Source organism: Pogona vitticeps, chromosome 6, assembly GCF_051106095.1.
Source record: "Pogona vitticeps strain Pit_001003342236 chromosome 6, PviZW2.1, whole genome shotgun sequence".
Lineage (NCBI taxonomy): Eukaryota > Metazoa > Chordata > Lepidosauria > Squamata > Agamidae > Pogona > Pogona vitticeps.
In genome coordinates, this window is record NC_135788.1 from 23,030,602 (window position 1) to 23,058,349 (window position 27,748).

The 27,748-nt window shown below is 41.7% G+C and overlaps 1 protein-coding gene across 2 annotated transcripts; it reads right to left on the reverse strand.

Annotated features, from left to right (window-relative positions):
• Window positions 1–1,191: 1,191 nt before the first annotated feature.
• On the reverse strand, window positions 1,192–26,507 carry STEAP4 (STEAP4 metalloreductase). 2 transcript variants are annotated; one of them, XM_020785204.3, is made up of 6 exons: window positions 26,261–26,392; window positions 20,452–20,560; window positions 9,119–9,593; window positions 7,019–7,546; window positions 5,090–5,254; window positions 1,192–3,016 (listed from the first exon to the last, which is right to left on the reverse strand). In XM_020785204.3, the coding sequence occupies exons 3-6, from the start codon at window positions 9,569–9,571 to the stop codon at window positions 2,738–2,740; spliced, it is 1,425 nt and encodes a 474-aa protein (XP_020640863.3). In that variant the 5' UTR covers window positions 9,572–9,593; window positions 20,452–20,560; window positions 26,261–26,392; the 3' UTR covers window positions 1,192–2,737. The 2 variants fall into 2 exon arrangements, with proteins under 2 accessions (XP_020640863.3, XP_020640862.3); XM_020785203.3 differs by lacking the exon at window positions 20,452–20,560 and having other exon boundaries at window positions 26,261–26,507.
• Window positions 26,508–27,748: the final 1,241 nt, after the last annotated feature.

The following is a 27,748-nucleotide window of genomic DNA, read 5'->3' on the forward strand; positions in this document are numbered from 1 at the left end:
GATGAGGTAGCAATGGGGAGGGAGGGTTTTTGAGATGGTGGAGGGGGGAGGGAAGGCAGGCCCAGAGGTTTTCTCCCCCCCCCAATTGGCCATGACTCTGAGTGCAAGGGTGGGCTGGGCAGGGAAGAAGAATATACTGTATACATCTGTTCTGTACTTTCATTTTGTCACTGGCTGGAACAGTTCGGTTGGGGTATCAGCTCAGGCCTCAACAGGAAGCTGCGATCTGTGGTTCACAAGGCTCAGACCTACACCCCCCACCTCCTGCCTATTCTTTTTCGGGGGGGGGGCTTTTTAATAGGGACTTGAGACTTGGACTTGCCACTTGGAACTCAGGATTTGGACCCAAAGACTTGCCAACATCTCTGACAAGCTGCCAGCCTGACCGTGGTACTAGAATTATAGGCTGGAATCCTGTTCAGATTTAGGTAGAATGAAGCTTAACTGAATTAATTGGCAGTTCGGGCTAAACTGCAGAAGCCTCTGTGCTGCAGGGTCAGAAGACCAGTAGTCGTAAGATCAAATCCATGCGATGGAGTGAGACCCCGTTGCTCCTCCCAGCTCCTGCCAACGTAGCAGTTTGAAAGCATGCAAATGCAAGTAGATAAATAGATAGCTCCTCGGTGAGAAGGTAAAACGGCGTTCCCTAGTCACGCTGGCCACATGACAACGGAAACTGTCTTCAGACAAGCGCTGGCTCTACGGCTTGGAAACGGAATGAGCACCGCCCCCTAGGCTCGGACATGACTGGACTAAAAATGTCAAGGGGAACCTTTACCTTTACCTTTTAATAAGTAGACATTTGTCGGCTTTCCTTGTTATCTGCTGCTAAAAGTTGGATGAGAGCAACATTTTTCTCGCAGTGAGCAACCATCAAATACAGCTCCTTCCATCCCTAATTTGAAGAAACTTCCACTTTCCTGTATGGGTTCTTCCATCCAGCAGGTAGAGTGGTACCAGTAGCATTCCAATGTGTGGAGAGATCAAGGAGAAATTGCACTATCCTAAGTTTCAAAAACAAACCCAAACTGGGAAAAACAATTTTTTTGAGTAACAATTCTCTGAATCCCACAGCTAGTATGGCCAATATCAGATTCTGGAAATCGTTGTTGAAAAATTATTCCAGCATTTGAGATAAACAAATACCAAAATGGGCTTTAGTTCACAACAAACTTACACTACAACAAATCGTTATTTCTTAAAACAGATTGCCTTTATTGCAATAAAAATACACAGCATATAAATGTTGATGAACAGTGTTTATACATAGAGATTCTGTATTTACACAAAGAGATTTATTTCCTCAAATATGGTAGAAAATACAGTACAACAATAAGTAGTAATTGACATTATTATGTTTCAGGAAGCTTGAGTAACAATTGCCTGTTATGGATTTGCCTTATGAGTAATCAGAAGCTCCTGACTCTTCTCTGTTAGATAGCTGAGCTGGTTTAGTACTTAGAATGGGCAACCACCAGAGAATACCAGGTACTACGTGCAGAAGGGAGAGTAGTTTAGTGGAAAAGTATATACTTTGGAAGCAGACATTATCAGGTCAAGTTCCTAGCTTCTTTAGGTAACGGCTATGAAACAATTCTTCCTGAAACTGTAGATGAACCACTGTCAGGCAGAGATTGGTAATGCTCAATGGACCTGGGGTATGATTTAATCAAGGGGATCTACCACATTCTTAATAGTCAACCCACAGGAATAGTCTTGAGAGGGATATACTTCTTGTTTCCTGTGTCCATCTAAGTGCTCTCTTTCCTAGTCATGGCTGCAGTTTGCATTAGTCCTGAATAGCAAAGTCCAGCAGTTGTGTATTTATAGGAAAAGGATTCTGATGGATTAAGAATACAGCCAGACTCTGCAGAAAACCATGATGGGCCTCAAAATGGGAAAAAATCCTTCTTGGAGAGAGTGTTCCTATAAGCAACTGTGTGTAATCCGTGTACAGATTGTCCCTTATGTTGTTGAAGAAGTTCCTATCTCACAGTGTTTACACATGACCAGGGAGGCCATAGCCATTTCTGAAATACTTGGACCGCCTCTACAGTTACAGGAAGAATATGCATTTGAAAAGGCTCAGATGAGGAGCAGAAGCCATGATTCAAAATGACTTGTGACACAGACTATAAATGTATCCATAGTCATTGGGCCTCAATCCAACTGGTAGTCCCAAGTGTGCAATTTCCATAAGTGTTGACTTGTCATTCAACAGTTAATTCAATGGATTGACTCTAAGTGGGACTGGCAACTAAATGTAGGCTAATATAATCTTTTGTGATGTCATAAAAATATAGGTTTCCTTGTTTTTCTGTAGAAATAGGAAATAGACTACAATTGTTTCTTTCACTGTGAAAACAAACAACAATAACAAAAAAGATTTCTGTAGAAACTAAAGAAACTGAACACTGGTGAATTGTTGCCAAGAATTGTCGGTCTTTCTCCTAGAATGATTTAGTGTGTTTTTTTACAAAACAATTTTTGGTGGTCTCAGTTTCTTACTCTTATACTGTACTAGTAATGCAGTATTTACTATTGGCCACATGTGCATGCTTATGTACATATGCACATGATGTGCATACATGCACACAAACCAAGCATCTGATCAAGTGCTCTGAAGTCCACAAAAGCTTATGCCCAATAAGATTTGTCAGTTTGCAAGGGGCTACTTTCTGGTGCTTTCATGTTTATGTATGTGCAAGAACTTCCTTTGATGTACATTGCTGAAAGATTAGACAGCTGATGTTTCTCTAGCATGTTCATTGTTGTTTGACTGGCTTATGCATTTGGGTTTCCTCTCCCAACCCTGTCGAATTGCTGTCAGTGGCCTGTCTACGCAGGGAAATATGAGGAAAAACTTCATGACCAACACAATGCAGGGGACAATGAGAGAGAAGATATAAACGGCAGGAAGAAACCATGGATATGTGCCGGCATTCAGAAACCTCTTTCCACCATAGCCCAGCGTGTGGGCGGTGCACAAAGCCAATGTGAGGTAGCCCAGATAAGACTGTGGGAAGAAGGAGAGAGAAGACAAGATCATCATATAAACAGTGACTTCTCTAAACTATTTCAGGAGTTGTCGTGTGGTATGTAAAGAGCATTCCACAGTTCTGCTTCTGTTACAAATTAACTTCCTCTAGTTGCAGTTGTAATGCACTAATCCAACTTGATACTCAAGGCGATGAGCCAGCATGTTGTAGTGGTTAAAATTTTATGCTGGGGACAAGGAAGACCTTGGTTTGAATCACCATTGAACACTAAAGCTGTGGCGATGACTTTTGGAACAGCCATATTTTCCACCTGAGCCTACCTCACAAAGTCTTGCTTTGTCTTGGAGGAAAGACTGGATAGAAATGTGATAAAGAAATAGGCCAGTATCCTGCTGACTATGAAGCCCCACCAGTAGAGAAACTGTACAGGCAAATATCAGGTTTTGGAGCATGAGCCTGCGTTACTTGTGCGGTGGGACCTTCTCTTCAGTGGGAACTTAATAGTATACAGTGGTGCCTCGCTTTACGATTGCCTCGCATTATGACGAACCCGCTTAACATTGATCTTTTTGAAATCGCAATTGCGATCGCAAAACAATGGTCTGAATGGGGAAATTTCGCTTTGCGATGATCGGTTCCCTGCTTCGGGAACCGATTCTTCGCAAAATGACGTTTTCCGAACAGCTGATCGGCGGTTTCAAAATGGCCGCTGGGTGATTAAAATGGCTCCCCGCTGTGTTTAGGGACGGATTCCTTGCTGTACAGGCAGCGAAAATGGCCACCCTATGGAGGATCTTCGCTGCACTATGAGTTTTTACCCCGTTGGAACACATTGAACGGATTTCAATGCATTTCAATGGGTTTTTTCCCCCCGCTTTACGATGTTTTCGCTTAACGGCCATTTTCCTGGAACGGATTTTTGCCGTTAAGCGAGGCACCACTGTATTGTGTGCAATTGCCAGCCAGCACCTGCAGGGAACAAGACAGTGGAAGACTGAGATGAACTGAAGATTTAATATGCAGCATATCTTAGCAACCAGTTCATAAAACATATTATATGGCTAAAATATATGATTTGAGTCCCTAAAGGAAGCCACAGCCTTGGTCGCCAGAAGTCAGAGGCAACTCGATGGCAGGTAACAATGACAACAAGGTTCCAGGGCAACCAAACCTTATGAAGAAGGGCCAAGGGAGGTGGGTATATTTAAGCTGCAGGACAGAAGGCTGAGAGGTGATATGTTAGCCATTTTTAGTATTTGGAGGCCTGTCATCTAGAAGGTGAAAAAGGAGGGTAATATCCAAATGGATTCAAATTATGAGAGAGGAGATTTTGTTTAAGTTTTAGGAAGAACCTCTTGGCAGTAAGAGCTGTTCCCCAACGGCACAGACTGCCTTGGAGTGTGGTGGACTCTCCTTCATTGGGCATTTTAAAATCTGCAGGTAGATGGCCACTTGTTACAGATGCTTTTGCATTGGTGGAGGGTTGGACTTGATGGCCCTTGGAGTATCTTCCAACTCTGTGAGTCTGTGATTTTAAAGTTCACCCAACTAATGAAAAACTATCACAAGTGGCAAGCAGGAGAAAATACAGGAAAAAAACGAGGAAGAAACAGAAATGGATTAATTGCAAAGACTGTTCGTGAAGAAACTACAGAGAAGGACCTCATTGTTGGAGCAGGTAGTCTAATACCTCAAAGTGAGCAAACCTGGAAAGAGCATCTTTGAATGTTACCTCAGTGCAGATCCTGGCCATGTTAAGGTTTTTGGACTATCAACTCCCAGACTCCACAGCCACCATGACCAATAGCATGCTGGTGGTGGATCCTGGGAGCTGTAGTCCAAAAAAATTGCTCAAGTCCTGCCATAGTGAATGACCAAAAATTGTGAATATCCCCTTTGTTGTCATCATTTATGGTGCCTAGTAAGGTAAAGCAGGAGAGCAAGACTGTGTTCCTTCTAACAATTTGAGCCAGAATACTTGAAAGGAAGAATTGCGTTATTTGATGGGTCTTATTTCTGAGTCAGGAAGATGTTGCAGGTGAGGAACAGGGCTGTTTCTTTAACCACTTTGCTAGTTCATGATCTCTTACCTGTACAAATCGAAACTCTCTCCAGTTGACACTGTTGCTGACGGAGGGCAAGGATGTTATTCCCAGCAGGACAAAGAAAAAAAAGCCCAAGATACCTAAAGCAAGGTAAGCATCACTATGCCAGGCCCCCGAGATATTCAGTGGATCTGTTCTGTTGTTAAAAGCCTTAAAGGGAGAGGGGAGAAAGCCCGTTATTTTTAATAGGCAGTATTTAAAAGGCATAAATGCATTAAATATCCCATCATTCTTCTGGTGAACTCAGGGTAACACACATAGCCCTCTTCCTTAGCAACTTTGTGGAGTACATCAGGCTTAGAGAGGTGGAGAGTGACTGGCTTATTGTCACCGAGTGAGTTTCTTGGCTCAGTGGAGACTTGATCCTGAATTTCTCAAGTCTGAGTCCAAGACTACAGCACACTGGCTGTCATTATCTGTTCCGCTTTGTGTCAGGTATTATTCAAGGGCTTTGGACAATTTTTGTACATGCCTCTCATATTTGCTGTGATAACAGAGAAGTTGCATTGATTAGAATTAATGATTTATTTATCCAATTACTACACTGGAAATCCTTTGGTTTCCCTCATCACCTCATGGCTTTTTCTGTCTGCATCTGCTCTCTCTTTTCCTCCTTCACAATTGCCCTCCCCTCACTTCTCAAACATGGGGAGTTTTTCTTATATTATGTGAAACGTTTGCCTATTATACAAGTCACTTGGCAGAAGAGCATCATGAAAGCCCCACAAACCCAAAATTCACCTCCCACTCAGAAACACTTTTGTCAAATTGTCCTATTTTGTGCAACCTCACCAAAGATTCCCTTTTTAAAAAACTATCTTTTTGCTATCATCTCTCTTCCCTGTGCTTGACTACCTTTAAGAACTGCAGGAGACACAGATATTCAGGAGGTACTGTATATCTGTTCCAACTGTGGGAATTCCACAAAGTTTGGAGTCCACTCTCGGACTCCCCAGATGTTCTCAGAATGCAATTCCCAGAAGCCCTTGCAAGCACAGCTGGTAGTATAGGCTTCTGGGAGTTTTAATCGAAGAACATCTGGGTAACCAAAGGTAGGAACCACTGCACTTCTCTACAAGAAGAAATCCATTTGTTTCTGTGATTTGTCATCACCACTGAACAGGTGCATCTGAACTGGATCCAATTCCATCTCCTGTTTTTCATAGTTTCATTGACACAGACCCTGAAACAGGGGTGAACATCCTGGAAAAGGTTTTAGACCCTGGTGTACTCCCAGTGATACCATCAGAACTGGGATTATGAGCTGATCAATCCTGTTATGTTGTTTGGGATGTCTCCCTCATTCCTCCTTGGATGTTTCCTGCATGGGAGCACCAGAGGTGGATTAAGCGTAGCGGTATTGAGCCTTGAGCCCATATATATTTCTGATAATTTCACAGCCTTCCCTTTCATCCTACATGTCATGAGTTCAGCCGAAGAAGATCTGGAATCTGAGGGGTTAATTACAGCTGAGGAAAATGCTGGGCAATTAGAAGCACGGACAGCTGAATCACCACCAGATTCTCCTCCCCCAGTAGCCAGGGTAAGGGCTACACTTCGGCAAAAATTCATGAGGATCGCATGAATGCTTCCCATAGGAATGTCAGGTCGACCAGCCCTGAGTTTTAGCAGGATGAGGTGTTTAGATGACTGCTGCTATAAAATCTGCACCCAGAGGCTTGGAAGTTTGTGGAAGCCACAAGTCAACACTCTGGCTTGCATCCACGCTCCTGCTTATCTTGGACCTTGCTCTCTGGACCTTTGACTTTGGACTCTGACTACAGTTTGTGTTTTGGCTTTGGACTTTTGCCTGTTGAACCCCCCTGGGAATGTGACACTTCGCCCCTTCAGGGTTTTTAAAGCTTTCAAGGTTGCTGGTGAACTGGGAGAAGAAAGAGCATCATACCAACTTACCTGCTGAAGGACGTAGGAGTTCATCTTCCATCTCACATAATACCGAATAGGGATGACAAGGGTGTACAAAACATGTAGGAAAGCATATGCCAAGGCCACCAAACCAAGTTGTTTCCTGCAGAGCATCCACTGGTCTAGCCAATCTGGGAAGCGACTGTATTTAGTCCCTCTATATAACTGGAGGATGGCAGCAAAGATCCCAGGCAGGTACACCAAAGCGAGAAGGATGAGTGCGACAACAGGGCAAATCCGATTTGGGATGCTGATGACAATGAAAAAAGCAAAATCTTTGTTTTTCTCAACATGATTGTAGACCACATCACGGATCACTGAGTAGATGAAGATGAACAAACTGAGACCAAGGGAGAGATAAATGGGGTATTTCCACATTGGGAAAAGTTGCAAAGGGTAGTTCTCAATTTCTTTTGCTGCTAAGAGAGAACCCTTATCCAGCGGAGTAAGACCGAGGCTCCGAACAACCTCCATCACCTTTTCTTTTGACTTGTTGTCATCTCCACATACAAAGACCTGTAAAAATACAAAAAGGTAAAGTGTTGTGTATTTTTTTCCCTTTGTTGTAAATGTTTGCTTTCAGTATTGCTGACTTCAGCAAGAGACGGTGCTTGAATCGTGCTGTCCAACCCACTTATCTCTTGCAAGGGATGGCAATCATTTAAAAAATGTTTTTAGAAGGGTGAAATATGGTTCAGATTTTGGCTAAATACGATGCTGGCCAAGGCAGTGATGTGTAGATTTCAGTGAGAAAAAACCCCTACTACTTATTTCCATAGTTTTAAATTATCTCTGCTGTTGAAAATGTTTCCCTTTCTTAGCAGTGCTTTGGAGCATTAGATAAAACAAAAAAGACTTTTAGACTAGCCTTCCCAGTGGCGTTGGAATACAATTCCCATTATTCCCAACCAGCATGGTCATCCTGGCTATGATGGAAATGTCGTTCCTTGTATTTGAAGGGTCGTTTTTGGGAAGACATATAGATACGCTTTTAGCATAGCCGCCAAGGGTTAAAGAGTCTGGAACACTTTTATCATGCAATAAGCTGTTTTTAAAGACACCTCTTTCAAATACAGAGAAGGAAAATAAGAGGCACAAGCAGTGCTAATTTTGCAAGAGTTTTTAGCATCAGCTCAAAAAGCTTATGTAGGGTGACATTTTCCTTGTTGTGTTGTCTTTGATGGGTTTATTTGCTACCATCGTGATGTGCTTTAGTAAGTTTTGTTTTATGGTCTGTTTTAATCATATGAAGGGTAGATTAACATTTTCTAAAACACAATAAACAGAGCAAGAAAAATGGAATTGAACTTATATCTTAGCCTTTGTTTCTCATTATATGTTGCCATCTTTTGCCCAGGAAATAAATATAAAGAATGTAGTACGCAACAAAAACTTTCAATTGGCTTTAAGAATGGGCATTGTCCAGTGCTACATAGTCTCAGTTCCATCGTATGGCATGGACTCATGGTCTTCAACACACCTACTATTTTTAAAAAAGCATATGAAATGTGCATTTATTAGAAAATAATAAGGATTTTTTGATCAAGAGAGTAACTGACAAATAAGTACTAAGATGAATGAATAAATACCAGGAAATCCTAAAACCTACAAAATGCAAAAAAAAGAAAAAAGTTAAGGAAAAATAAATGAATAAAGAAGTATAGAAAGTAGAAAAACTTAATTAGCTGAAGAACTCTGGGTACTGGACTGGATACAACACAGCATCATTGTTTAGAGCTTGTATATCCTAACTCAGCGTAGGCATGCTGGCGTCTGACCTTCAGTAGGAGAACAACAACAATAAGAGGAAGAATTAAAATGTTTACATCCCGCTCTGAACCTGGAGTTTTCCAGGACATGTACATTCAAGAACAGTGCAGCAAAATTAAAGTCGATCTGGTAGCCCAGTAGATGAAACAGCAAGCCATGAATACTGGGCCTCCTCTAGAGTAAGCAGACAGGTTTTAAATTAGTGATGAAATGTATTATGAATGCCCCAGGCTTTCACGAGAGAGGGCGGGATAGACACATGCAATAATAATGGATTATCATTATATTTTCCAAGGGGAAAGCAGCAGATCTCCTTACCTGTCTGCTTGCATCCAAGCCACCTGACTGCAGAGACCATGCTGAGACAGTGTTAAATGCTTTTACCACTTTACTGTTTGGCATCATCTGGGCAAGGTATTCAGCATTGGATTCTGGATACTGGTTTATTTTGAGGTTGTTGCTGACATCCACTAGAACCTTTCCACGTAGAATTTCCTGTAGGCTCTCAAGAAAGCTGTAATGTGCTCTGTGGACAGCGATAATGATGATATCAGACATTTCTGCAGCTTCTGCATGAGACAGCACTGTGGCTCCTTGAGGGACCAGTCCAGACACCTGAGGACTTCGGCTTCCATATACTACCGAGTAGCCACATTGCATCAGCCTGTATCCTAAAGATCTGCCAAAATCTCCTGTTCCGAAAATGCATACTGTCTCTTTCTTCATGGGTAAATCGGAAGCAAGTGGAACCATTGTCTTGGCCTTCTCCATGATGAACAGATATGCCGGATGCCTGAGAATATGTAAGATGTTGCAAATTTAAATAAAAATTATGTATGCATAAAGAAAATATTTCAGTCTAATTATCAATAAATTCGAATGCATTCAGCGTTCATTGGTATCACACCCACCTCCATGTGTGTGTGTGGGGGGAGAGAATATTCTTGGCCTCATCCTATCACATAGGAAGAGCAAAAATACAGATCTGACAGTAAAATTGCAACTTTCTTACCTAGGAATAAACCCAACTGAACTCATTGGGACTGACTTCTTAGTACAGATGTCTAGTATGTCACATTTGCTAGAATGCAGAGAACTTAATAATAAATAATTATGTGCCATAAAGTCAATTCTGAGCTATGCCGACCCTTTCCAGGGTTTTCAAGGTAGAGAATACTCAGAAGTGGTTTACCCTCCCCTTCTTCTAGGGGTGCCCTGGAACTGTGCAGCTTGCCCAAGGCCACATAGGTTGGCTTTTCTCCCAGGAGGCACAATAGGGAATCAAAGTCCCAACATCTTGCTCCACAGCCAGATACCTGAAACACAGAGCTATTGAGAACTACTGCAGATAACCTATGTGCCTTATAAACGATGTAGGCTAAGTTGCATGGCAGATGACCACTAGGTGTACATACCGTTTATCTTAGTGAGGAACTTTGCCTTTGGATTGCTCTCAGACAGAAAATGAAAGGGAGAAATATCTCTTAACTGAAAATGGAGCGGAAGTAACGTTTGTAAAGAAAGGCATATCAAGCAGAATAGAATGAAGTTGCTAGGAGAAAATTCATTGTTTCCCCCTCAGCCAAGTTTGACTTGATGGGCTTGCTGTTATCACATACCGTATTTTTCGCTCCATAAGACGCACCTTTCCATAAGACGCACCAATTTTTTAGGAGAAGAAAACAGGAAAATATTATCTGTTTTCTTCGCTCCATAAGAAGAAACTTTCCACCCCCCTGTTTTGTGGGGGGAAAGTGCGTCTTATGGTGCGAAAAATATGGTAGTTGGCAGACAGTCACCACTACTGGGGGGTTAGAAGTAGCAGGAGCTAAGAGATTGTGTTTGTCTATGCCCAGCTGGCTAAGGATGGGAGCAATTGGATAATTTGCATTTAATGATCTTACTAGTGGATGGGAACTTTAGAACAGAGTGGGCAGTTCTTCAATGTCAAGGCTGACATGTCCTCAAGGGTAATATGTCAAATGATGAGCAGGAATTGATGACAGCTATGGATGGGATTGGGACCAAGTGCTGATGAGCACAATTTTTCTCTCTTTTTCTCTAGGATGGACTATCCTTGCAGTCTCAAAGTGGTTATTTGTCCAAAGCTTTTGAAATTAGGCTGAGATTGCACTATGGATTGCCCGTTGCCTATTCTTTGTTTAGATGGGAGAGTATAATTGCTTTGCTTCCTTTAAAATGTGTCAGGCTTTTTGCATTACAGATGCTTTGCTGCTTGTTTTACTGAATGGGGCCCAAGACATCAACCCCAGTCCTTCCTTGATGCCGTGTGTGCATTGATTTACCCCAAGGTCCACATTGTGTTGCAAGACCATGCTGAACGTAGCTATTTGTATTTCACCAGAGAGAAGCTCCCAGTTGGCTATCTAAAAAGAGGCTATGTATTCATCTTGCTAGGACTTGTCCATTTGCTTATTTAGGGGGAAAAAACCATTCAAAATGTATATTGATGGAATGTTGAGACTTCTCATAAAAATAGCTCTTTTCTACAAATACACATCACAACTAAAAAAATTGTATGACAGCCATGCATATGTTTCTGTTTTTAACTAAAGAGTTGTTTGAAAAGATTACTTTTTGACAAGGTGGATTTGATTTAACTCAAATCGATTTAAATTTTAAAAATGGGATTTTTTTCAATTTCAATTTTAAAAATATTAAAAATTAAAAATATATATATTTTAAAATCATGACTTAAATCAATTTGATTTTTAAAAATGCATTGATTTTTATCCACCCTGCTTTTTAGGCTCTAGCCGTTCGGGCTTGGGTTCTCGGCTGGCTGTTAGAAGTTTGTCTGTTGCCAAGATTAGTTAATATTTCATGGACTACTGTTTGTAAATATTTGATTCACTTCAGTACAGTAGATAATTCTGAAAAGTTAACTTAAACGACATGAAGTTAGACCTCCCAGAGGATATTGTTTGTTGGGAGAATTAGGCAGTGTCATCTCATGATTTGAGTTCACTCTCTGTAGCGTACAAGACTGAAGTACACTAGCAGACTTCTGTCATGCTAGGAAAAACCGTTTGATGATCTGAGTCGTGTCTCTGGAGATTCCAAACAAAATAAATTGTGCAGTTCCCTTCTGCAGGCACTGTTGGGATTAGGCACAAAACACAAGGGATACATGTGTTATCTGACATGTTGTTCTGTGATGTCATTTTTAAAAAAATCCCCCTGCACACCTCACTTGTCACCCGATGAATGGGTTTTATTTTTGAGGAAGGTAATATTCATGTGAAACTCCAGTCTTGGGAAACATGATTCAAGTTTACAAGCTTTTTATCGGTGTTTGGGGAATCTCATTTATTTCCAAAGATGTGGACTTATTATATGTACACCTTTTATTTGAGTCCACTCAGCTTCTTTTCTCCCTGAAGGTTCAAAAAATATATGCAAACCCATAAAGCAGATAGTTTCATCCAAAGGGAGATTTTTTTTTGGTGTTTTTTAAAAAGTATGGCTGAAATAAAGGAGTACAAAATTCTATGAGTTTTATAAGGACATGACGGAAATAACCAGCTGTTTTACAGGTATGTCTGATCTGTAACAGTCCATAATCCATAACAGTTCTGCTTAAAATGCATTGAGAATTAGGTTTGCGGTTCTATACAGAGGCCTAAATCTCTACCCATCTCAGCTAGAGTAAGTCCATTGGATAACTTGCTGAAAAGAAAGTCGATGCTCCAAGTGATACAGTAGATTTACCTAGGTTGGAACTAGGCATTGGATTTAGGCTGAAATTTGCATTCCACACCTTTCTAGCTCATAAGACCACACGGAATGTAATGCACAGAGGCTAAAATCCAGCAAGGGGACTTACACCACCATAAGGCTGACAACATCAGCAGCCATGGTAGTTTTACAAAAATTAGAAGTTTCCAATTGTCCTACCTGGAAGGTCCTGAGACTTTCCTTGGGATCCCTTTCATTGTAGGGAAGCCATTGGGTGGCATGAGATGAGGAAGTCTTTATAATGAAACGGATCCCAAGGGAACCTCAGGACTTTTCAGGGGGATCAGAACTGTTTATTTTTTAAAAAATCACTGTGGCTGATGGCATAGCTAGCCTTATATGGAACAGGATTTCGGCCAGAGTGATGTACAAATGAATGAATAAGAATGGGCCTTGTGTTCAATGATGCAGCAAGGAGTGTTCTTGTTCTGGAGGAACCATCTCTACCAACCTGGATTTTCCATTCTGAAGTCCCAAACTGGCAACACAGAATGGGAGCTAAACATGCTCAATCTTCAATGGGTCGGGTTCCCTTTTTCTGGTAGGAGGCCCCTTTGCTTAGATCCCCACCATTACCAGCTGTTTCTTGTGCTCCTGCAAACCTTTATATTGCCATAAGGCTGCTAATGCCTTCCTCCAGTTGATTGGTTCTCAATGTCTGTCTCTCCAGACATTTTCGACATTCTCTCCGATCATCACTGAACGTTGTCCATGGGGGTTGAGGATTCTGGGAGTTGGAGTCCACACTGTCTGGTGGACATTTCCTCCTTGTTTGTCATCTTCGATACACTGTTATTGTGAGCATATATGTGGGCATGACACATAGAATATCTTCAGTTAGCAATGTTCCCCGTGTAACTAGGGTCCCCAGATGTTCTTGGACTGCAACTCCCAGAAATCCTGGCCAGCACAGCAAGTGGTGAAGGCTTCTGGGAATTGCAGTCCAAGAACATCTAGGAACTCCAGTTTGAGAACGACAGTGTTAGACTACCAGTGTTCCCAGCCAGCACCAGATTGGCAGTACCTTGGTGAGATTAAATTTAGAAGGGAGGTTTGAGAATGTTGTTGAAAGCATATTTTACCACTAGATGGCAGCAACGCTTTATTTTGTAACTACAGTTCTGCAGTTTATCTATTGGTAGCCTTATCTAGCTAGGGAAATAGAACACCAAAGAAATATATTGGGTTTTCTTATGGGGAATAAACACAATAGAAATGCAATAAATAAATGAAGCCGTGTTTACTGTACATTGTATTTTTCTTAGGTTTAATGATAGTTCTGTCACTTTCCTGTTCCCCAACAAAATTGGAATACAAGCAGAATTGAATGCAACACCCAGGGAGTAAATATATACTTTGATAAACCCAGGACCAGGGCTAGCCTGGCTATTAAGCAGAGTGAGACGTAAATACTAGGAAGCAGAGTGGTGACCATGTTGCTGTTCTCTTTGAGCTTGCCATTCCCTTTTGTGGGAGGACAGAGCTGTCTGTAATGTACATTTGACCTTTGCAAGTAGTCTGCTGCCCTCTAGTGTGGTGGAGGACTTTATCTCTATTATCAGGGTTGAAATAAGATCGTTCACTCAGCAACTGTACACAGGAGGGAGAGGATGCCATCTTGTCTTTTACTTCAGACTGCAAAACATATTAGGCTGCCCCCTCCCTGCAGTAGATCCCCTAAAAATCAGGTATCTTTCTTGCCCCCAATATTAACATTTTAAAGATAAAAGGCCCCTTGTACTCTCTAGGGTGTACAGAGGAAATTACACCATATTTTAGTCTGCTTTGGGCCCAGATATTAGTTTGGCATCGAGGGAGCGCAGAATTGGAGACAACTCTGAAAGAGCAAGAGGCGGGCATGTGCCACCCCCTCACCTCTGGAAAATGACCACCGTGCTTTAAGTATTGTGACATGAGTCTGTGAAAGTCAAAGACTGGAGAAGAACAGGATGTGATTTGAGTTAAGGTAAACATTGGGGATTTCTTGCATGGGGGGTTGGACTACATGAGCCCTGGGGTTCCTTCCAAGCCTGCAATTCTGTGATTCTAGGAGGTGTTACCAAACAGTGGGTGAGGATCTGAATTGAAGAAGATTGGCAATTTTTCTTTTATATTCTTTGATTTCCATTTTTGTCTATTTGTAATGTTTTTAATAATTTTATTGTTGCTCCAATTGTAAGCCGCCTAGAGTGGTCTAGTATGACCAGATAGGCGGGATAGAAATAAAATAAAATAAAATAAATAAATAAATAAATAAATAAATAAGAAGAGGGATGGGCAACATGTACCGTATTTTTCGCTCCATAAGACACACCTTTCCATAAGACGCACCTTTTTTAGGAGAAGAAAACAGGAAAATATAATCTGTTTTCTTCGCTCCATAAGACGCACAGACTTTCCACCCCCCTGTTTTGTGGGGAAAAAGTGCGTCTTATGGTGTGAAAAATGCGGTAATCTTTCAGTTGTTGTTGGACTGATGTCAGCAGGGCTAATGGGAGTTTCACTGAAATAACATGTGGTGAGGAACTCCCCCACCCTTAGTCTTGAATAGCCTGACCAGTGCCTTCCCATAAAGCTAGGAGTGGGAACCTCTGGCTCTCCAAATGTTTTCAAATGCTTTCTTCCATCATATCTCATTGTTGGCCAGGTTGTTGGGGATTATGTTGAAATGCACTTTGATAACATCTGGACAGTCACGTGTTCCATGGTTCTGTATTTGGCTTGGAGAGGCAATTGCTACACAGAGCAGATTGGGCTTGGCTCACTTGAACATTGAATAGAGGTGAGGTGTTTTGCAACAGACTGTGGCCTATTTAATTTATTATAAACTGCATTTTGACTCTGAAGAAGAGGTGCTTTGGGGGATTTTCTGCCTCTTGGGTCAACTTTAGTAGCTTGTTGCCCTCAGATGTGATGGGAAGTCACAGTCCCATCAACCGGTGATTTCTGTACAAGGCATTTGTGGAACACCATCATGCCCAGGTCCCAAGAAGGCAAATGCCTTGGACCAGTCCTTTTTCTGCAACCAGCAGAACACTTGTTAGGGCTTTTGGACAGTAAATTGACCAAGAATATGTTTACTGTGAAATAACCTATTACATTCTGTAGGACTTAACTCTCAAGATAAGCTGCATGGGTTTCCGTAGGCCTATGAACCTTAGTTCCAGTTCATTTGGGAGCCAGCGATCAAGAAATACACTTTTACTACTGCATTCATAAGAAACTACCTGTCTCAACCTTGACATGATAATCTTTCTCTTTATTCAGTCACGCCTTTTGAAGGCAAACAATGGGTGCCTTCATTATTGGAGTGTCATGACAGATTCACTCTGTTTACAGCCTGCAATGGGAAAATGTGGACTGTTTTGAGCAGGTGCAGATTCCAGCCTATGTATGGTGTCTATGCATCTTATTTTTCGGGGAACAGACCTCCTTTTGAAGACACTCTTTTTAAAAAAATTCCTCCCATAGCTGAACTTTAATAAGGATAGGCAGCAGGGTCTCCTAGTTCTTCATCAGCTTTTAGCACCGTGATGGCACATTTGTCTTGCTTCCAAACAGGCAGGTCTAAGGATCTTTGTATGCGGAAGCACAGGTAGAAACAGAGTTGGAGTCCAGAATCAGGGTCAAGAGACAAAGCAGAGGTTTTAACAAGCACAATCCTACTAAATAGTCAGGTAAACCAGGAGGGAGGGAGGATTACCTCCTAAGTACGAAGCCATTTCACATCACTTTTTATGTAGACACTGTGAGTTTGATCCACTCTGTCTAGGGGAGGATCATAAAAATATCTGAATGCATGTAACATGATTTCTTAAGATACGAGATTTAATTGCATCCTAAAAAAGGGGGAGAAATCCCTTTTGAATTTTCAGTGAATGATTATGTAATCAAACAGATCTTCCTTATAGCTCATCCATAATTATAAGGGGCGTTGACAATGTACGCAATATGTACATAACCTTACTTTACTGTAAAGGCTCTAGTTTGGATGGGGGCGAAAAACGTTTGCTAGCTTAACTTTCCCTACTTCTTATTTCATATGCACTCTTGCTTTGTTTCATTCTCCAGCGTTGCTACATCTGGGAGATGTATGCCCTGCTTAAAATGAATAAATAGTGTGCCATGAACTACATGACCAGGGCTGGATTAAGATATACTGAGGCCCTAAACTATGTCAAGTTTAAGAGGCCCCATAGCTTTACCTACCTGTTTTTCCATGTTTTTTGTGCATATTTTATTTTGCCGAGGATCTTGTTCGCCAGCAGGTGGAGGAGCAGAAGGCAGTATCTGCAGAGCTCCTATGCAATGGAGCTCTGTAGACACTGGGAAGCCTGCAGACTTCATTGTGATGTTGAAGAGTGCCATCATTGCCATGTGAGGAGCTTACGCTGACACAGGAGGGTGTGAGAGATTTCTTTGCACAATTCCACTTCCAATTCCCCACCCACCCACCCACTGCTGCAGTAGCCAATGTGGCTCAAGGGGATTCTGGGCTTTACCTTTTATTTTCCTTTTCCTGTATTTAAAGACTACTCATTACATGAGGCCCTACGTTGTTGCTTATGTAACAGGTACAAAAATCTGACACGGTACATGAGTGTCCTCTTATGCTCCCCCTCATGGAGATATACAAACAAATACAAAGAATCAAAGGGCCAAAGAAGATCCTAATGCAGCAAATCAATATCGCTGTAATTTATTTTAAAAGGAAATCAGGTTCTTTACTGTGTGCAGAATATTTTTTGCCACAAAGATCCTATGCCTGGGTGTTTTGACAGAGAAGATAAAACGTGTTGTTAGGAGTGATAAATCCTCCTGCAGCAAATGCACAGGTATTTTGCTCATCATATCTCTGCCTTTTATCAAGGGAACAGTAAAGCTGCCCCTGAGGTTCTTCAGACATATGAAACGGAGGACTAAAAAGATGTGCTTAATGTTGTCTAAATCATAACAAACGACTGAGAGAGCTGCAAATCTCACTCACCTCAACCTGTTCCCATAAAATGCATAAAGATCAGGTTTAAAAGTTGAGTCATTTCCTTTGCATTTTCAGGGTTGTCAAACTGTTCAGAATTTAAAAGTATCAAACATTAATCCAGCCCAGTCAATTGCTCAGGTAATTGGATGCCAGTCCATAAAAAGGTCGAAGTTTGAAGGGTGGAGCCTGCTTTAGGCATAAAGAACTGCGTCTGAGTGGGTGGATTGGCGAGGGCTGATGGAGAGTGGGAAAGACTGCCTTAACCACAGGAAGATAGACGGTTGACTTCTAAGGGATAGAAAACAAGTAGAAGGCCTCTTATTAAAAATATTGTTCTGTTTTGTTTTGCTGCTCCAGAGAATAGGATCTGAGCTATAAAATTCAAACTATGTAACAACAAAAGACATTATTGCTAAACATTAGGAAGATCCTCCTGTTGGCAAGAGCTGCTTAACAGAGGAACAGATTGTGTTGGAAGATGACAACCTTCATTGGAAGTTTTTATGCAGAGATTTGGTGGCGGTCTGAGAGGGATACTTCAGCTATGGATTGACAGTGGGACTTTAGTGAGTCAGCTCTTAGCACAATTCCCATTAATTCAATGATTCTTCTCTAGTTGACTCAAGGTGATTTACCACTTAGCCCTTAAAATTTATTTATTTATTTAATTTCTTACTTAACTGACCATTTGTTTGTATGTTGGTAGCACCGCATGAGGACCATCTTCACTTAGGCTATGTTTTTGTAGCTACTACAATGGCCATCAGTGTACATTGCAGTGGGGTAGTAGAGCCAGGGCTCGTAGGCATAGAGATCCAGGACTCTTTGGATAGCAGAGACATCGATGCTATGTGCCAGCCCACTTGGCCTTCCTGGTTTCCTTTGAGCTAAGCTGCAATCCTCACAGTAGCAGCAGGAAACCCCCCCACACACACACAAACAATATAGGATCTCTATTATTATATAGGTTATTTTGCATCAGCTTAGTCCCAAATGAGCTACTAAGACCCATTAACTGTATAAATAAAATGCTCGGGGTGGAGTGAAAGACTGCAACAACTGGTTGTTTGAGGTGGATCAACACAGTTATATCTCGGACTCTCCTTGAGACCAATGACCATGCAGGCCTGGGGATTATGGACATCAGATCCTCCAATGCAATAGTTCCAAGCTTTGCAAGTTTTTGTTTTCTACAAACACTCAGAAGAACCAAAGACAGTTTCCAGAGGAGCGGTTTCGTGAGTTCATCCTGGCAAAAACAGCAGAGTCTGGTGGCACTTAAGGGGTGAAGTAAATTATTATGGCACAAGCTTCTGCGGACAAGAGTCCTTTGTGCCACCATTGACTGCCTCTACCTCCTCTAACCCACATGGTAAACATGGGTCTATTCAGTTTGTTGTGCTTGTCTCCTCAGGGCTGACTCAAGTTATTGTTCTGCCTGTGGTAAAGCGCAAGTGGCTACAGCCTCTGTTGCATGCACAGAAACTGACCAAACTGGCAGGTGAAGCTTCCATCAACATGGTGATGGATGATGCCATTATACCTCAGAGCAGTGGACACAGTTCTGCCTCCCTTTACCTTACCACAATTCTCTGCCATCAGCATTTTCTGTCCAAAACAGGTACTTCTCTCTGCGTAATGGTAGATCTGGCCATGAGTCCAGCACTTGTTGAAAATGGAGCTCACTGCAGACGGCAAAGCTTGACAGGGAGGAAAATTACTGGTGCTGGGGAATTTATAATGTGTTAATAAAGGGGAAAGGGGATTGCCCTTTCACAAGAACTGTTACAATTCTGGAAGGGAAAGAGGACTCGGTGAAGGCAGGAAAATTGGGTCTATCTCCAATGGTCCCAGTGAGGTGGGGAACACTTTTGATGAATTTGTTTTGAAGTTTTGTATCGTTAGTTTCCTTTGTAATGTTCTGTTGTGTCTATGATGTTGTGTTAAGGTTCTATTTTTGTTATTAATAAATAAAAAAAAATTAAAATAAAATTACTGGCACTACTACAGCTGATAGCAGAGGCCTTAGATGACCTGGGCCATAGCAGAATGTAATTTCGAGTATTACACAGTAGCTGAAACAACATCACTGGCTCAAGTTCAGCAGTAAGTGGGATTTTCCTGGACACTGCAATTTATGTCTTTAGTGCCAGAGTCTTCTGGTAAACTGCCTACAAAAACATTGTGTGCAAGTTCTTGGCACTGACCAGTGTGAAATATTGCATAACAAATTTCAAATGTGATACAGGAAAGGAAAGAATAATGAAATGTACTTAACTCAAGTTAATATTGGAAATTACGTAATGCTGGGGAACCTGGTAGCCACGACCTCAAGCTTCCTTCCTTGTTTTCCCCTTATTTTTGTGTAGCTGCCTCACTTGCTCCATTCAGTATCCAAAAGTTGTGAAACAGTCTGTCTTCCTTGGAAAAGTTATTTGTAGATATTTTGCTGCCTAAGGCACACAACAAAAAGATTATGTGCTGCCAAAGTCACGGTGTAGAACAGCCAACGCCAATCAAGTTATTTCAACATCTCGAGCAAAAGACTCACAGGCAGCTTTCCTCCAGTCTGGCAGGGAAGAGCCGACGATAAAAAAAACCAGCTAGGAATTCAGTGCCATTTTGAAATATTTCAAATCAGCTGTCCAAGGCCACTGGACTCTTCACATATTAGTAGGGAGACCCCTGTACTATGGAGCAAATGGGGAACAAAACTGATTCATTTAACTGGGATTTATTTATTTATTTACTCTACCTTTCTCCTTAAATAGGACCCAAGTCAGTTGACATTATCAAAAGATAATATTTAAAGCTAACAACAGTGAGTATGCAAATACGAAAAAGGGTCAAACAAAGACCACACTAAAAAAATGGTAAACAAAAGCAACACCAAAATATTAAAAGCGGTCACCTGTGTCTGTATATTTTTGATCCAACCTCAGATGTTCTGTAGGGCAGCTGTCTTGGGTGAATAATACTGCATCACAGAGCCTTCCTTGCCTCCAGGCTTTTCTGCTGCCCTTAAATAGAGGGGGAGGATACTGTCCTATCATTAATGTCAAAATGCAGGCCAAACTGGGTGGTACCATTTGCATGCCAATAAAACAAGAGCTTACAGATCTATGTGCATCCTGGAATGAGTGTGTCTCACTCCACAGTTGGAAAATCAAGTTGCTTTTGTTTTGTTCCTTGTCTTTGAGAGATTAAGCCAGTGTGGCATAGTGGATAGAGTGAGGGACTCAGGAGATCTGGATTTGAACCCCTGTTCTGTCAAGTCATGGAAACTCATGGGCATGTGGCACTGGTCAAACCGGCCCGTATGCATGTGACTTACCTTGAGAACCTTATTATACAATCTGAAGAGAAACCAGAGTATTAGAGTGCTATATAAGTCAGATGTGAGTTAATGGCACAGAACACATGTACTCTGAGAGACAAAGATGGCCTTCATTTGCAAGTTCCAGGAGTGGAACTTGGAAAGATTACGTGCCCAGAAGGAAACTGTTATAATAGCAGCAGGAAATGCGCATTTTCCTTAATATGTGATTTGACTTTAAGATCAACAGCCAGTCTGGAACAATGCTCAGAAAAGTGAATTATTTTTTTAAGGAAGTGGCCCTGTTATCTGGTGGATTCTTGGTGGGGTCGTCTCCAAAGGTCCTCCAAAGGTCACTTTTCCAAGCAATGTTCAGGACAGTTTCTCTGCATGGGAGAAGGCATTGGTTAGTTTATTCTAATGATCTCAGAAACAAAATGGCTAGATATTGGTGTGTATGTTGGTGTTGGGTTGTTTTTTAATGAAAAGCTTGACTATAAACCAGGAATTGTAATTCTGATTCCATAAGTCATTGAAATGTGCCACTGATTTAGTGCATCAAACTTGATATTAATGTCTCCCCCTACTTAGTTTCTTTGGGGAAAGAGCTTGAATAAGAAAATACTGTACTAAATTTTGTTTCTCTACTTCTCCTCAGGAGAGCAGGTGTTTGTGCTCACAAGCAGCAAAGCCTTTTCTTACTTAGCTTTGTTGTTTCTGGAAATGCCAGCTTCTCCATCCATAACAAGCTCATGAGCTCTCAAGGCCTCAAAGTGTGGCATAATGTAGCCTCTTGTGCTGTCAGATCAAAAACATTCCCCTGCCACAGTCTGTCAAATCACAGATGGGTAGAAACAATGAGAGCTGACTCAAGACATTGGCACTGTAGCTGGGCCTTGGATGGACAACAAACAAGGCAGCCTCTCTCTGAAACAAGAAAAGTCAGCACCTGGGCAACAGGTATTTCTAGAAGAAGCAGGGCGAGTCTAGAATGGTTGAATATTTGGGAGGAGACCATACCCAGGAGGTGGAGGTGGAGGGCGCTGGCTCCTTAGGCTCACTGAATAACCAGAAAATGACAAAACAAATAAATAAACATTAGCACTTGAACAGAACACTATTATGGACTACAATAGGGGATCATGGGGTTTGTAGTCCAAGAAAGTAACGTCTCCAAATTCCGCACAAGCCTCCCAAATGTGAAGGATTGCCATAGGGCACATATTGCTATAGGATGTAAAGAGGACAAGGCTTCTGTCTAATAATTACAAAGAGCAAGTAATATTGATAAGTTCTTTGTCATGCAGTGAGGAGAAACTGAAGCATTTGCCGAAAATCTACCTTCCGCACAACTACAAATAGCCTGTGCCCTTTTGTTCCAGGTCAAGTCTGAATTTTAACTTCTGGTAAAGCCCAATGCATGCAGTAATTACTGAGTGCTCAAAAGACACAACATTCCTGGAAACAGAAGTCTGTGGTAAGTACTGTCCACCACTTCCACATTTAATTATGGATTTGTCTGGAAAGACGGCACATGAAAGAATGTCCAGTTCCCCCTCCTATATTACTGGAAAACCCAGCATACTATATGTACCTTTCTTTCTTGTTGAAATTCATTCCTTCCTTCAAATAAGATTCTTGTCAAGGAGATAAGCCCGATTCCTAGACAGCTAGGTGTATTGTGTGAACATGTTGCTGCTCCCAGTGGTCTCAGCTACTATATAGACCCACACATGGGCACATAGTGTGTGTGGCAAGAGAAAGACAGACATAGAGCAAGACAAAATGAGTGCATGCACAGGTGGAACCCTGCACAATTAAAAGCTGTACTCTTCTGACAGGAGGTCCTTGATTCTTCTTGAACCACAGACATGGCATCAACTTGGAAAAATCACTTTTTGGGCTAACCAGTGGCCATGTTGACTAGAGGGTGGTTCCGTAAACTGTAAACATTGCAAGCTCAGATCGTATGCAGCTGCTTGATGCTGCCTCTGAACCATTTAGTTTTTCTTCTGTCTCTTCAAAGTGATAACAGATTTCCAATGTCTCATCAAGGTGGGAGCCTTTGTTTCCCTAGCCTAGCCAGTTCTCAAGGACTGAATCTGTGGTCTCCTTTGTAACATCAGGGGCTCCACTACTGAGCTGTGGGATACATAGCAATCCAGAACTACAACAAGTCTGTTCCCCACACAAAAGTTTAATTTGGCAAGTATTGTCACATACCAGGATTAAAGCAAATCATTTCCTCTTTTCAGTGGGGTTTGTAATAACATAAATGCAAAACCTAACTTGGCAAGAATGCGCACTGGAATGACAAATATCTCTCTTCTGCTTTCAGTTAAGGTAAAGGTAAAGGTTCCCGTTGACAATTTGTCCAGTCATGTCCGACTCGAGGGTGCGGTGCTCATCCCTGTTTCCAAGCCGTAGAGACAGCGTTTGTCTGAAGACTGTTTCTGTGGTCAAATGGCCAGCGCGACTACACACAGAATGCCATTACCTTCCCACCAAGGTGGTACCTATTTATCTGCTCGCATTTTTACATGCTTTCGAACTGCTAGGTTGTCAGGAGCTGGGAGAAGTGACAGGAGCTCACTCCGTTGCGTGGATTCGATCTTACGACGGCTGGTCGTCCGACCTTGCAGCCCAGAGGCTTCTGTGGTTTAACCCGCAGTGCCACCACATCTGCTTTCAGTTCCACAAAAGCAATTACATTTACATATGTAGCAGGAGAGAGGCTCAATTTCAGCCTTGCATATAAAAACTTGCCATCCAGCTTTACAGAAATCACTGATTATTCAAGAGTTCTGACCGGACAAATGCATCACACGTCTTTCAGAGAGCTGGGATCTTAAACATCCACTCAGCTCTGGCAAAGGAGTTTTGCAAGACTATTTCTGGTCTGATGCTCTTTGGATTTATTAAGCATTTTTGCAGCATGATGAGGGAACATGGAACATTCCTTCTGATCCCATGCAAATATTGTAGAATGCAACTGTAATGTTTTCTTTGTTATTGATCTATACACTATTCTCAATCTTCCCTTATCAACCCATCTAGAAGCCTGGAGTGATCATTTCTTTTTTTAAAACAATGGCACAGGTTTTGATAGGATGCATCTACAAGGAAAGAATTTGAACCAGCTTTAGCAATTACGGAGATGCTTGCTTGCTCAGTGATAGAACCATTTATATGTACATTTTAAAACATAAGAGTAGTTTCAGAAAAAGTTAGAAAGAGGATTTTCATCCCACCATGCAATTTTTTTCTCCTTCCCCTTTTAATCAGCTCATGCGGCTAGTAAGGTAGTCCCATCACCCAGTCCCGACTTAATATTGTTTTAATGTACATGAACAAGTTGTAGTGCCACGTCAAATCTTTAAGAGAATGATGCTAGGATACCACTATTCCGTTTTGCTGCCCCTGGCAAAATTCCCTGTAGATACCCTTACTTTTTAACTAGCAGATATCAAGGGAAGGCACTAGAGGCAGATGGATACTGGTGTCAGAAGTGCATGGGATGAAGGTGCAACAATGCCTTGTGCAAGTAAATAGCTCAGAGTTGGGAACAATTGCTTTCAGGACTACAAATCCCCAAATCCCCTAGCCATCAAGCTGCCTTGAAACCTGAAGGTTGCATATGGCCATTGTAATTAACAGCCATCAACAGGTTCATCCTGCCTAAATCTATTTTAAAGCAGAGAATCACAGCCCTCCAGCTGCTGTTAGCTGGCATCTCCCCACATTCCACCTCTCACCACTGGCTACGCTGTTGGCTAGGGTTGGTGGAATTGCTGTCTAGCAACATCTAGAGGGCCAAGATGTGTTTTAAAGCAGTGGTCCCCAACCTTGGGCCTCCAGATGTTCTTGGACTTAAGCTCCCAGAAATCCTGGCCAACAGAGGTGGTGGTGAAGGCTTCTGGGAGTTGTAGTCCAAGAACATCTGGAGGCCCAAGGTTGGGGACCACTGTTTTAAAGAAGCATTAGTTGGTTGTCATTCAGACAGACAGACAGACAGACAGACAGATAGAGCATACTGTATAATCTTTTTCATAAGCACTGGTGCTCTTCAGAGTTCTCCATACAATTCATATCCAAATCATTAAAATTAGTGCTAACACTATGACTACTCCAACAACAATAATAATGGTGACCCTTCCTCTCCCCCCACACAGGATTTTCCAGGTAGAGAATACTCAGAAGTAGTTGACTGTTTCCTTCTTCTGCAGGCACCCTAGGACTTTGCAGCTTTCCCAAGGCTACACAGTCTGGCAGTACTCGCAGGTGGCACAGTCAGGAATCAAACTCCCAACCCACTGGGGCCACAACCAGATACTTAAACCACCGAGCTATTATTAATTGAAATTAGGACTCATACAAATCAATGGGACAAATTCATCATGGCTTAATTTTAAATTCTATTGATTTTCAGTGGGAATCAAGTGCAACTAACTGAATCTGAATTCAGTCCAATCAGAACAACCGTAATAGAGGATAAAAGTCAAAATACATCCTACAACGTAAAAGGATCGTTGCACCTTCTCCTTTTAGTTTATTGCAGGTTATTAGCTCATGTGGGTTTCCCCTTACCCAGTCAGAGTTCTGCTAAGCATTGCTTCCTACTTCAGTGACCCCCACAGCTGGCCTGCCCATCACTTGGGATGAGGTGGTTGCCTCAGGTGATGGCATAGCGGAGGCAGCAGCCAAGTTACTGCCACTACCTAGTCATTACTATTTAAGGCAACCACCATCTAAGTTGGAGCCTTCTTTTTTCCAATCGCCGCCCCTGTAGTTCAGCCAGTTTAATAATACCTGGCCTTATTTTGTGGCCACTAGTTCCCAGAATGCCTTGGGCCTGAGAACCCCCCAGAGCCGAGCATCCTTAAAATAACCAATTGAGAAGCGTCCAAGCTTCAGACATGGCAGATAGAAGGTGCTACTGCCTTGGCCACCTGTCTGTTTTTGTTCCTCTTCTTTTTATCCCTCCCTCTCCATATTCCGTCAGTGTTGCCATGAAGTGAAAGACTCTTGCATTAAACAAATGAGAAATATATCTTAAACTACATCCCATGCATCTGAAGACCTAGGCTGCAGTCTACAAAAAATTATGCTCAATAAAACGTGTGTGACTTCAGGCTTGACCCTCCATGTCTCTTCCCATCTGCCATTAGCATTTTGAAGTACGTACTACCAGACAGAATTATTTACGACCCCTCTTTATATTTCTAGCAGTGGAGGGAAAAGCAGAAACAACTTCGTGCTGAGCCACTGCACATCAACCATGTACAGCAAAGGATAACTTAGAGGAGAAAATGTTTGTTTCTAAAAGTTCATATTTAAGACATAAGTGCTAACAGAAAAAATCTAGGAATTTTCTCAATTGTTTCCATTTTCAGTTGAAACTTACCTTGCACCCACAGCCTTTGGGGCGTGTGCGTTTGCTCTCTGAATTCCTGAGTGCAGTGACAGCTGGCTGTGAGCAACTGCGGAAGCTTCCTTGTGCTTGGAATGGAGTGAAGAAGTACTCAGTTACTCCTGGACATTTATCAGCTGGAGGAGAGAGGCAGGAAAGGGAGGGGGAATTTGGAAGATCTAGAATTTTGCAAGTCTGTGTGTACTGGACAGAAGAGACAGCAGTTCCCAGAAAGAGCTTTGGGGGAAATCCCTGTATGTTTTACTGGGTGAGGTTCAGCCTTCTGCCTGCTTACTCGGCAGTTTTGGCAAGAGTAGTAAGATAATCTTGCCCCCCTCCTCTGTTGTTGTTGTTGTTGTTGTTGTTGTTGTTGTTGTTACATGAGTATGTGGAACTGAGGGCATGTAGTTCAGCCATACATGCTCTACTTCTGCCCTCCCTCATCTGTTGAAAAGGAACAAAGGAGGGGGAAGGACCAAATTTGGAAAAGGTACTTTCTAGACTTTACTTCCCAGAATCCCACCAGCCGTGGTCACTGGGGGATTCTGGGAGTTTGAATTCAAAGCAGTCTCTTTTCCAGTGTCTGGGGAACATGAGCTTTGGTGGGCTGTAGGCTAAGCTGAGGATGGACTTTCCTACCCAGAAGGAACGGCATACTCTGTAGTGACAAAAGTGAATTTCAAAAATGATTTGCCACTGGCAAAGGTAGGTTTGGGCATCCTCTTAAATTTTTCTAGGTCACTGAAGAGTGTTTACTTAGTACAGTATTGCAATTGATTAATCACCTGTCTGTTAACTGATTAATTAATTACCATTAATTACCATTAAATGCACATTACCAAAACATCAATGTAGATGACTCTGAGATATTAAAAAGTAGTGTAATACTGTTTTCAATTTTTAACAAGCAAAACCTACAGCCAGTATTATAGGGGAAAGGATAATCTTTCATATTTTCCTTTTTATTTGCCACAGTATTAATGTACCAACTATGAAATAATCCTCTAAACTCCTACCTGTTTTTCTTGTAGCTTTGTGAAAGCAAATTTACCTTCACTAATTAAAAAACACACCCTCTGATGAATCAATTGAAGCTTTTGTTGATCAAGTACAGATTAAAGCTTGCAGCTCTGAAATGAAAGTAATACATTTTAAAAAAATCTTTTAAAATTGCTTTGAAATGTAACATAATGTCTGATTCAAATGGATGTGTAGTTGAAAAATTTCAGACTAATTGTGCATAATTGAAATAAAATGAGCATTAAATAGAGGTAAACTTGACATAAAACCGAAAACTCCATAAAATTAGTAGCAAACCTGAGTATTTAATGCACATTTTGTACATTAAGTGCAATATTTTGTGATGTAAGTTTCTGTGCAACTAACTTGTAACTTTGTTATTGTTAAATGGAAGGCAAATTGTATAACTAAATCCTGAGAATTGACCAAGTCACCCAACAATGCCTTAATCAACATTGTCCT